At 44.1% G+C, this 12,724-nt stretch overlaps 1 protein-coding gene across 4 annotated transcripts in view; it reads right to left on the bottom strand.

Annotated features, from left to right (window-relative positions):
- The window catches only part of TENM1 (teneurin transmembrane protein 1), a 2,006,416-nt gene that overhangs the window by 192,955 nt on the left and 1,800,737 nt on the right, over positions 1–12,724 (bottom strand). For all 4 annotated transcript variants that reach the window (XM_069612654.1, XM_069612656.1, XM_069612655.1 and 1 more), the window contains one exon: positions 4,865–5,375. In XM_069612654.1, the coding sequence (XP_069468755.1) occupies positions 4,865–5,375 (511 nt within the window). The remainder of the gene's footprint in view (positions 1–4,864; positions 5,376–12,724) is intronic.

Raw genomic sequence — 12,724 nt, 5'->3', positions numbered from 1 at the left:
ATCCTTTGTATACGTTGCAATCGAAATGCGCATGCGCTTTTGATTCTTGAAGCTGAAGATTTTTTAACTCCTTTTTAAACGGGGTCCGTTCTGGCTCCTTATTCTTCATTGTTCTATGGCATCTAAATGGCACGTCTCTAAAGGATTGGTCTTGCTTCTTGGAGTAGTGTTTGGGAGCTTATCCTTTTGCTCCTCACTTTTTCTGGGCACTTCTTTGTCTATTCGCTCATATTTCGCTAAACGTTTCTTCTCCAGAGGAGCTGCGTTTCTCTTATACAGCCTTGTATGACTTTTCTTTAAACTTTTTGTTGCCTTTTTCTTTGGCAAATTTTGAGTTAATCGATCAGGTGAGTTTTCCCACTCCATAATGCGCATGTTCTTTTTTGGTTCCAAACCCAAGTTCGTTAGATCTAGTGTCACTGCCTTTCTTTTAAAGCTTGGGGTTGAGTTACCTTCTGTTCCGGACTTGTCGAGGGTATAGACGCTCCATTCCCTTATGTCACTTGCTGAATCTAATGTGTCATCTGCTGGTTGACTACAGTTGGTATTACTCTTTTTCGAGTTCACGTGGAACTTTGTATCTAGAGAAGTCTTTTCCTTTGTCGTAGTCGTGTCCCTCAAAGCTTTAGCAGTCGACGAACATTTTGGCTTTCATATTCTTTATTTCAAATAGCCATCACTCATTCACAGACTCTGAACACTACATTTTCTTTTTCGATGTTTTACACAGTAATACAAATAGATCCTTTAGAATTAGCACACCCAGAATACTCATCACTGAGACATCACTGTGCCTTGCAGCCAGCTGGGCTGCTTTGTAGCACAGAGAATGCATATCAATTTCCAGTGGATGACATAAGATTGGACACCGCAATGAGGAGCAATGAGTATCCAATGTCATTGAAATGGTGGCCACCTCAAGATTCCCACGGAAAAGCATTGATGCTTTGTCGGACACTGGCGGTACACGAGCCATTGTATGACAAAAAAGTAGGTCTGGACCCTCCATGACCATTTTCTTGTGGTGCCTGCTCACTGTGCGGGTGTTCTTTTTTTCCACAGAAAGAATAAATGTATCAGTGATTTGCAAAAATACGTCAAATGTCTCTGTCAAGAAAACCTTTCCCTACTTGCAAATCGCCTCGGGGAAAGGGTTGATAAAGTGGTGCATTTTCAATCACCTATTAATATCTATATATTATATCTGAGGGCCAGTAACACGGCAGTTCAATTTGAGGAAAGTAGCTGAATGGTCCACTCATTTCATCGGTTTGTCTGGGCCCAGATATGTCTGTGCCCGGGGCCCCAACAATCCTTAAGATGGCCCTGCTGCGATCTCCTGGAAGAGACTAATAAAGGTCCACAGCTGTGTGAACATCTGCCAGTTAGCGTCATGTCAGCACACATTCTTGCCCCACAGAGGCACTCTTTCTCTGGAGCAGTGGACATAAGAATGCCCCCTCCATCCTACTCTTCAAACAACATCCAGCTAATCACTACTCATTTCACTTGCCTCTACTTCAGCCCCTCCAGACCTCTCCCTGTCCCGCCCCATACCTATTCCATCTGCCATTTCCTACCAACACACCCTGCCTGTATTCCCCAGGGTGTGCCACCTATGCTTGCCAGCTAGAGAAGCACTTTATAAATCCCATACATACATACATATTCTCAAAGGTTTCGACTATGTAAAGAGCCAGTACTTGGAAACTTCACCTTTTGCAATTCCATAACATTGCTCAGTGTAATAGTTTCATTTTTTCAGGGTTATCAATTTTTCTCATTTAATGCCGCTGACATAATTAATTATGAAAATAACTGAGAAGCCCTTTTTTTCACCAAACTCTGGTCACTTGGTATCTTCTACTTCTGTAAGTAGTGTACCCCATCAGTGGCCCACAGCAGTAATTGTCTTGATGCATCATGACATGTTGTCCTGAAGTTCTCTACTTCCCAGCCAGACAGGCCATGTCTTCGTCTCCCCCTCTTCTTCTCTTATCTCCTGACTACCTGCCTTACTCTGTTTCCGCTCATAACCTTGGTGTAATCTTTGGCCTATCACACAACGTCTCTCTCTTCATCTCCAAATCTGCCACTGCAGCCAGACTAAACTCCACTACATCAGAAAAATCTGTCATCTTTTTCCTTTCAACACTGCTAAATAGCTAATCTCCTCCCTAATCCTTTCCAGATCTGAATATTGTACCAGTTTCTTCTATGGCCTTCCCAAATATGATTTTTTGCCTCTGGGCAAAGTCGTCAACTTCACGGTCTGCCCACTTTTTATCCTTTCTTGCTTTACTCCTACCTTCTCTGCCCGTCACCAGATTGGCTAGCTATCAATGAAACAGAGGGCTAAGTATGAATTTCTTCTCATTACCTACAAAAATATGCATTGACTCACCCCACCCTATCTGCTCATCTCACTCCCTGGTCTCCTCCTAGCTCATTATGATCATCCTTGGATCACCTCCTTACCAACACTCGAGCCTCCTGTGCTCAAGCCCGTTTCCACTTGCTCTCTCTCCTCATTCCTCTACCATGGAATATTCTTCCTCTCCGCACTACTCCAACTCTCCCACAATTTAAATCCAACATGAAAGTCCTCCGTGTTTCTGAAGAACCTATTTCCTAGAACTCTATGTTACTGCATGTCCCTGTTTTCCTCTCTCCCTACCCTTCACAGAGAACCTTATAGTAATTTTCTGTCACCACTTCATCCTTCATTTAGCACTTCCTTCTCCATCCCATTCCTATGTCATTCTGTCCTGTCCTTGTCCTTGTTTTAGGCTTCCCAACTTCCATGCAACATCTGGTCTTTGTGTCATTTTCCTCCGCTCAGTTATCATTGTTACATTTTTCAAGTGTTTTTGTGCCAAAAAAGCATTGCTTTCCCTGTGATTTTAATAAATGAAATAAATTAATGAAAAAAAGTCTTTCTCCTTTGCCCATTCACTTTATTAGTCAAACTGGAAACCTGGCAGAAACATGTAAACATCAAAGCGCAGTTTTCTGTTTGAGAGAATCCATGTATGCGTAGTTTGAAAATGTTGTCTCATCTGCCTATATATGGAATCTCCCAGAGTGAGTGCACAAAAAAAGATGATTACCTCGGTGGTCTGCAGGCTCCTGTCATGGGGGGCCACAAGACTTACTGCCTTCCACCTCCAAATTAGGGTGTATATTTATGGCTTTTGGCAAAAGAAAACCACACTTGGGTGTCCTCCTACGGATAGTGAAAGGGTAAAACTACATTAGCCCTCTGTTCCCCGCTTACCATTCACCACTTAGCACCTGTGTAGTTTCCTACATATTTTTTATTTTGTTGAAAGGCGCCAAAAAATAAATATACATTTATCCTGTGGCCCAGCATTGCACAGAGCTGTTTGTCAAGAAAGTCTGTTTTCATGTTGATGACGTCAGAGTAATCAACATTGAAACAGGCTCTCCTGAAAAGCAGCACTACGCGAGGGCGTGGGCTAAAGGTATGTTTTTTTATTATTAAAGACACCATTAGCACCCGTGTAGAGAAATTACACAGGTGGTAATGGCGATATGCCACTCAGCGGCAGGCCGCCCCTCCCGGAAACATCTTCCCTGGGGTCCTTATTAAGCGGCTGGCTGTTATAAACAAGGTTGGCCCGCCGCCTCAGGGCTTTCGGCCTCAGAATAATCTGCAACTCAATACATTTTAAAAAGGGATAACATTACTTGGGCCATCTGAAGATGAAGGTGCATAATAAAGCCACATTTCCAATGACCTTTATAAAGCCAGCATGCAGGACGTCATTTCACCAAAATGCCAGGGGATAGAGATAGCGAAAGTGACATCACATGACCTTTGGCCTCTGATGACATCACAGGAAGTGATGTCATTTGACCACCATCCCAAAGTGACATCACAGGAGGCGTTGGAACACAACCTTTCACCCGTTGACAAACAGGAAGTAGCATCACATAGCATTGTTCCTAAGTACACTATCAAAAATATGGTTACAATATCACTATAATGTGATATACACTTCATGCAAGAATGGATCACCATATGTTTCGTTAATATCAGTGTGTATAGACCCATATTACCAAATTACTGTGAATGCAAGCAGACGTCCAGGGCCAAATGATAATGGTGTGGTATTATAAAGCATTTACGCTTAAGCGCATTATATAGAACCCATATAGATACAATATCACCCAACCTGTGTTGGTACTCATTTATCGACGACAGACAGATGAAAGCCTGAGTTGAGGTGTTTAAGAACAGATAAATTCAGTGACTCATCCCCTGTAGTGTGCCTGAAATAAACCTTTAATGAGTCTATTGTATAGAATTTCAGAAAGACAAATTATTTGTTATCCCCATTGTTTCTTATTTAGGGTCACTGCTCAAAGTGTTACACTTGTGGAACCCCCTGTTTTTTTTAAGAGGCCTGGACAAGAAAGCCAGCCAATTCAAAAATAAAGAGTTACATGGCGCTGGCCACAGCCCAGGAGTTTACATTAAAAAAAGGGGGTTTCTTTTTCGTTTTTAGGGGTCACAAGGGAGACCTCAGGGGTTGCAACTGCGACCACTGGCGACCCCCAAATGACGTCCCTGACAGCATGTGCTACAATTTCAGACGAAATATAGAACTGTGTGCTTTCAGCACTTTAGAATCCAGCAAAACTAAAATAAAACATATCATTGTGTGGCCACTTGTTCCGCCTCTTGCATAACGTGCTTTGAATGGCGGTTTCATTTGGACTGCAAGCTACTCCTGAAGCCTGATGTCTCTCTGCTGATGCAGTGCCTAGAATTGCTTCCCAATGAACCCAAACCTGACTAAAATAAAATAAAACAACACGTGCAAACGTTTCAACTCACTCGTAAACAGTGGTCCAGCCATTCTCGTTGCTTTTTGTTGCTAGGAGCCCGGTGTTGCCATGGTAAGTTATCAAAGCCAGGTTGTAGCCCTGAGCCGAGATCCTTTTCAGGACCCCGTTGCTGCTGATGGTCAACCAATACACCTGACCTCCGGGCACCACCAGCCAGAGCGGCATGCCACCTGCATCTCTGCGAATGTGCACCGAGTTCCCGTTGCTGCTGCTGATGGCACCCAAGTCGCCATCCCCGTTGTACGTGAAGTTGTAAATCAGGTCTCGCGTTATCAGGTTGAGTGTGCAGAGGTGGGTTCCATTGGTGCTGAACTGATAGAGCTCCTGGTCTGCCGGGGACGCAATCTCATAAATGTTCATGGCATTGAGGTGAGGTTTGTTGGTGTTGACTGCGCGGATCCTAGTGTTGCCAAGATCTGCGATGTACAAGGTGCCATCAGGAGAAACCGCTAAAGACGACGGCGCCTTGAGTTTGGCATCTTTTGCAAAGCCACCATCCCCTGGAAAAGAAACAATGGCACATCTTAATAACCTTTAACACCAATTTATAAATTACAATAGTGTTTTAAATAACAGTGGTTAAGATTTCTCGTAGCATTTCACATTCACAATGGACCCAAGAACAAAGCTTGCTTTTTTTTACAAGAAACTGTACTTGTCAGTTCCTGAGCCATTTTCAAGGCATTATCTGAAATGTTTCTGAATATTCTTTGCTGGACTACATTGCAGAGCGTCACTGGCATACAATTATCCCAGCGGTCCTACTTTAGCTTCATCCAAATTCCTGTTGCTGCAAAAATTGCGGTGTTGGAAAAACAGACCGAGACCTCACGATCTCCCCGACATCATACAGTGAAAATAAATAACAAATAAACATCCATTTTATCACGTAAAATATCACAGAACATCAGGTATTAAGAGGCACAAAAAACAGCCCTATAGTGATGTGAGTAATGAGATCCTTCCAGCTCCTCTGTGGAGACTGTGAAACAGAACGCAGACACCGACCTATAGTTTGACGAGACATGTTAAGCTCTGGACTTTCATAAAAGCAAACTGATCTTATGTGGGTATTTCAAACTCACCTTTTCACATCGTTCACATCCTTCCCAGTTGATACGACAATTGTTGTGGGTCTTATGTGCCTTAGTCTGGACTCCATGCAATATTGAGAATTTGTCTTAATTTAATTTTCCCCTGGTACAAAATGATACTGCATTTTTGTTAAGTTATATCATGTCTTTGTAAATTTGAGAGCGTAATACTTACTAGTGCATGGCAACCTGCAATAGCATTAAGCCTGCCAATACTTGTCTAATTACTGGCTAGTTGTGAAATTACTGCTCACTTGTTATAAGAAAATTATATTACTGCTCTAACTGTAAGACGTTATTACAGTGGTGCAGCGAAGACCGATTGCCTGATGCCTAAGCCAGTAGAGGGCAGAATTCCAGCTGCCTCTGCAGCACTTAATTGAAGCCATAACTCGTTTTTAAAACACGGTAGTAAGTGGGACCACAGGAAGGACAGCCAGGACGCGGCAACCAAGCAGGGACAAGGTAAGTACAAAAGGAATGTACTTTATTTGTTACAGGTCAAAGGTGGAAGTTAAACAGGAGAAAATGCTTCAACATACTTCCATGTCCCAGCTCCCATGCTGAAGTCTGTCCCCAACCGCCAAACCCAGAACTCCCAGACCCCTTGCATTCCGCATTACATCGCACATTCCAGGGACAGCTCACAGCACAACCATCAGAACATGCAGGATACCACAACAACGTTCTTCGAGAATATCTTTCTGTGAAACTTTACAGCCATTAATTGATAAGGAACGGTTTATGGCAGTCTGTTTATTTTGCGCACTGCTGGAGTTTAACACAGGGCAGCAATAATCTGCACAGTGTCATATTTGTAAACCATGAAACTTCTTTTCAAATAATTTTATTAAACTGCTTGAACCATTTTTCCGCAATACATTACAAGCTGCATGTTAGTCGTTTTTTTTTAATGCAGATTCTACATTGATTGTACATATCAACAACTGGAAGATCTCTTACCATAGATTAAACAAGAATCCAGAATTTAAAGGGGGCAGCATTGCCTGGTCCTGCATCATATGGAATAAAATACCCACTACAGTGAATCGAAAGGATAATGGAAGTCACCACAGAATTCCGAGACCTTATAAAGGAACTGCACCTTCATTCTCATGCCTCTGTTGGCTCGTGGAGCTACTTACTAATACACAATGCCATTTTAACATAGAGTAGGGGAATTTCTATCCCACTTATTTGAATTGTGAAAAAAACACGCTGTCTAGCAGGAGCTTTACAGCGGCAGCAATGCGTAGCCAGATTATCTCCACCAAAAAGGAGGGAAAATTGGGCCAGAGCTGGAACTGTTCAGAGAGCAGTGCCATGTATGTGCATGGCTGTGATGCGAGCAGGCCAGTCCTTTGCCCTAAGTGGGATGTTCAGTTTCTGCACCGAGCAAAGGGCATATGTGCAATGAAATGCAAGATATGGAAAAACTAGTGGGGGAGCTTTAGGTTGTATGTCTTGGTTTGTACAACAGCACGCGTCTAGTAGTCAGCTGTCCCCGTGCTTGCATTTGCAGTGCAGCATGCACAGTGTAGTGATGTGTCAAGACTCTTGACTGGGGTGGCCCAAGTGGGGCCGTGACTTACACTTACACACACACACACACACACACACACACACACACACACACACACACACACCACCCCCCCCATATTTTAGGATAATGGGTGGCACCTGGGGAGGCCAATCAGATTCTAGGGGTAGCACATGCCGCCCTAGTCCACTCCCTGGACACGCCTATGGCACGGTGGCTTGTCTTTTAAACCCCCCCCAGCAATAACGAGACAACGAACCGTGATTAGTTGGCATTCCGGAGGCCTCGAAACTAGATGTCGTCTGTGGTACAGATCTATGCTGTATTGACCTGCAGCTACTTGTGCAGTCCTTGGTAGCCCACAAAGCAGCTTCAAACAGATACAGCAACCCCATGCAGAGGAAACTTGCCTTTGGTATCTCTCCTGCCTTTTGAGCTGCAATGCGAACGGTGCCTGCCAAGGACCATAGCTCAGCACGTCCACAGACAGCAGAGCACACACATATCGATTGCTGTCTAACATGCCTGTAGACTCACCACCTGCAAGGTGCCCTCAGAGATTCCCTGTGAACATGCTCTAGTTACCCTTTAGTTTAGTAATAGATCCAAAGAGGGGGTGGCCAAAGTCGGGTGAATGGTTTGAGTTCATTTCTTGATGGAAAAGAAATGCGTTCAGGCCGGTTGAGACTAGTGGAAGTTCTTTTCAAGTTTTAGGGGCAAGGTAGAGAGTTGCATTAAGTTAGTGCAGATCGTGTTAGCGCAGACCAACACATGTGTATCTGTATGGGTGAGGGAGAGCTTGACATAGGAGGCGGACCTTACTCACCCTACACACATGCTGCCTCCCCACAGTCACTGAAATCCCTAGGGTCTATCCTGTACAGCAGAGGCCAGGCACTGATCCACACAGAGCAGCCAAATAAACATAAACAGAAGGAATATTGAAGAAAATCCCAGAAGATCCAGCAAACTACATTAACACAACTACACAAAAAAGTGAACACCCCCCGCCCCAGGCAAACTACAAGAGAGAATCAATAGAAACATTGACAGTGTAAGACACAGCCTGAACCCTCAGGCCTGGGCTGCCATGGAGAAGGTACACTGAGTGTTGCTTACAAAATCACACATCTGAAACTTGTCCCCAACATTAGAGATATTTTTGAGTGCATATTTTAGGGTAGTCTCTGATTCGGCAGGGATTACATGGAAATGATCGGGAAGAGGTCCATGTGATGCTAACATTCTCATGGCCACACTGCCCAGGGTTTGTCCTATCACTCTTAGGCTATTGCCACACCTCATGCTCACTGGGGCACTGAGCTACCTTCTTAAATCTGTTTAATTGGTCCAAAACCGATCCGGCAAAGGCTAATTGGCATGCTAATTAGACTGGATCATATCTCCTCTCCTGGTTGCTCTGCATTTGCTACCAACTAACAAGAAGAAATGCCACATGATTCATTTTCTCACACAAGGTTCTATAGGGCATGGGACCAAGATACCTAAGCTTGCTGTCCAGTTGTACTGACCGACGAGAACCTTGAGGTCCTCTCACAAAAATGCTCCTCAGGACTTCGAGATTCAACAAATGTCACATTTGGTGGGGGAGAGAAGGGGATCAGAGCCTGAATTCCACAGCCTCCGAATCATGGAATAACCTTCTGCTTAGCTTATGAAAGCAAGCACGCGTTTTACATTTCTTTTGGGAGGTAGGATTGAGCAATGACAAACTCTGTTTGCATGGGGTGACTTCTGCTCTTTGGGCTACCCCTGATTCCTAAGGATTGTTTTTCCGTGTTGTCCCAGCAGTAGGCATGAAGACTATTGGTGATGTGATTCTTGCGATTTCAAAATGGCTGCCTGGTGGGTTGGTCAGCCAAAAACAATAACGGTGCTGTTTCTGTTGCTTGAACTTCACTACTGCGTACATGGCTGCAGATCGCCCGTTAATGAAGGAAGCACTGTCCTCCAGTGTGGTAGTTCGGGTACTGGCCACAGCTCACTTGGTGGGGTTCAAGGGCTGTCAGTCTCTGTCATCCATGCAAGCAGTGTTTGACATGGGATCAATTGTATATGTATTTTAAATGAAAAATAAACTTTAGTTAAAAGAGAGTTCATTTAAAAAAGTTTAACACAACAAACCCCTTCAAACATGGCAAGTGCTGGCAGTATGCCACCTTAAATCTGAGAGTAAACATAGCATAGCTTTCAACACACAACACTTTTCAAATGTTTCAAATTAGCTCTCTCTTAAAAAAAGATATATGTATATATATTTAGTGAAAAAATGTATTTAAGAGGTAGTTAATGTGATCAGATTTAACACAACAAAACCGTTGAAATTCAGCAGATGTGGATAGTGCGGCCATCTTAACTTGGCACCCACATCAATGTCCTCAGTTATGTAATTTTGTATGTCATTATGAATCCCTTATTTTCTAATATGTATGTGCACATGGGCTTTGCAAAAGGGAAAGGGACACCTATTAAGATGATCATCACTAAAGTTTTGTCACTGAATTATAAAGTTTTATTTTATAACTTTCTTTAGGGCCCTCTAGCCATGGCCTTCAGCCATGGAAACTGTATATGGTGCCCGAGTCATTTTTCACTTCCTTTTCCCACAATATATATACACAAAGGATCAATTCAATTTATGCAGATCCTGCTGTAGTACAAGTGTGTGCCAATTCCCAGGATGATGGAAAAATGCTTGAGAATTAAAAGCTCTTCCCCATCCTCACAGGCACTCACCATATGTGCCCCTTCTCCTTCATCACCCCCCTAACGATTTTTCCCTTGCCTGATCCTTTCCGTGGCCTTCAGCCATGGAAACTGTATATGGTGCACGAGTCATTTTTCACTTCCTTTTCCCACAATATATATACACAAAGGATCAATTCAATTTATGCAGATCCTGCTGTAGTACAAGTGTGTGCCAATTCCCAGGATGATGGAAAAATGCTTGAGAATTAAAAGCTCTTCCCCATCCTCACAGGCACTCACCATATGTGCCCCTTCTCCTTCATCACCCCCCTAACGATTTTTCCCTTGCCTGATCCTTTCCCATTAGCCCCTATCATTCTTCGGTTTGTGCGACGCAGTTTCTTTTCCGACCGCATCGTGCAGTGTTGTCATGATAATCTCGCAAGATTCTCCCGCCATTTCCATTATACCGATCGAAAATGTAAAACTCTTCCCCATCGTCGCAGGCAATTACCATGTGCCCCCTCCACTTTTCTTGTTCTCCACTCCCCTCAATTGTCCCCCCCCTCACCCTCTCCCAGTACCCCTATCACTCTTTTCTTCATGCAATTACGTTTTTTTTAACACATCTTGCAGCTTTTCCACAGTAATTTTGCGAGATTCGCCAGGTATTCCCTGATAAGCCAAAAATGTGCTAACTGTAACTGGCTCCTTAGACCATCCGCAACGCCCCATCTTCACGTGGTGTCCCCTTTTCCGCCAACCCCATCTCTAGCCCATTGCATGCCAGCATTGCATTATTTTCCCTCTTCCAAATAGCATTTTGAATACTCTTCATATGGCTCCCTCTTGGTATTATTGCTGGAATCGCTCGCATTCGGTAAAAATAATAAAAAAGTTTGATTTTAATTTCTGAAAAGCCTCTCTGCCTCCCTGCTGCAAAGCACCCTGGGAGATATACATGTGTTTAGGTTTGAATATTTTACACACTACTGGAAGGATTTACCCGAAACCAGTCAAGGATATGAAGTTAACGCTTCAATGGTTTTTGTGCTATGGTGGTACACAAATTTGACTTTTTCTCTATTGGAAAATGAACGGGAGTAGGCAGAAAACTTTGTTGTGGGTTTTCTTAAAAACACAGAGTTTGCTGTAGAGTTGCAGTCTGCTGCAGTCTTTCCACCCTTCTGTGGCTGTGAGGTACCGAGTGGAGGAGGGGGAGGTTTGGTTAAAAAAAACATTTCTACGCAGAGTTGGCTGTAGAGTTGCATTCTGATGCTGTCTTTCCACCCTTCTATTGCTGTGACGTACCAAGTGGAATAGGAGGAGTGTTGGTCAAAAAAACATTTGCCCGCAGAGCAGCTGCAGATTTGGCTGCAGAGTAGCAGTCGGGTGCAGTATGTGCAGACCAAGAAGGTTAAGGGCCCCCTGAGGTTATTTAACAGGATGGAGGCAGGCCGCAACTAGCGCAGCTCTAAGCTCTGGAGAGAACGTGAAGGAGAGCCCAAACCTCCACTCATACAAACGGCTCCGCCCACAGCACAGCCCCACAAAGGAGAGATTATCCATCCTGCAGGTAAGTGAAATAACAGAACTACCTCAATTAACATCTCCTAGCCTCTAATCCCCACTCTTTTTCCCGAACACTCAGACCTAGTAACAACTATTCCCCTAACATGCTGCCCTTACAACTCCAGTGCCAGGATCCATCCCCCCTCTGTTCGAAACAGACTGATAGAGAGACCTGGTGCCTTCCAGCCCCATGACATCATTGGACACATTTATCTTTGGCAAAGTACATTTCCAGAGTACAAGCCTTCCGTGGACACATTCTGGGACAGTGGGTAGGGAGTCTTCTCCGAACAGCGTGTACACACCTAAAACAAGAAGCCTATCGATCGCTACAGAAGCAATCTTAGTGGAGGGTCAGACTGCATCCCAGCACAGAGAGTTGGAAGAAAGAATGAAGGGCAGCAGGGAGAACGATAATTTACCCCTGACCGATGATGCCAACACGACCACTGCCGAAGATTAACCTATATCTCCAGCACCCTAGTTCTCCATTTTTCTTGCCCGGATCGGCAGCCCGAGGAACCAAATCACCCTAGATCTGCTAATCCCTCTGATTCTAGTTCTAGCAGAGATGTACAATGTTTGCCCCTGCGCTCTGGACTTTTCTCTGAAACAAGCACCGGTAGGTCCTTCAAAACAAACATCTATGTTGGTCCCTGATGAAATAGAAAACGAGGCAGACCTCGAGAGGCCTGGCAACTCTTTATCATGAGCGGACAGCGGGGCGGACATCTCCAGGGAAGTACACCTCGCCAGCCTTAATGCATATCCAATGAAGTACAACACCCCTAAAGCAGCTCAGATTGAGGACGAAAGTCCACCCCGATCCTCAAGGGAAAAATCTACAACATCAAATGCAGCAATACTTCAAGCACAAGTGGAGCCGACTAATAACACTAGCACTTCCAGACTGCCTGTGAACACTACTTTTAAA

This window comes from Ambystoma mexicanum, chromosome 5p (genome assembly GCF_040938575.1).
Source record: "Ambystoma mexicanum isolate Mex_15411 chromosome 5p, UKY_AmexF1_1, whole genome shotgun sequence".
Taxonomy (NCBI): domain Eukaryota; kingdom Metazoa; phylum Chordata; class Amphibia; order Caudata; family Ambystomatidae; genus Ambystoma; species Ambystoma mexicanum.
This window is presented reverse-complemented; position numbering and strand designations above follow the sequence as displayed.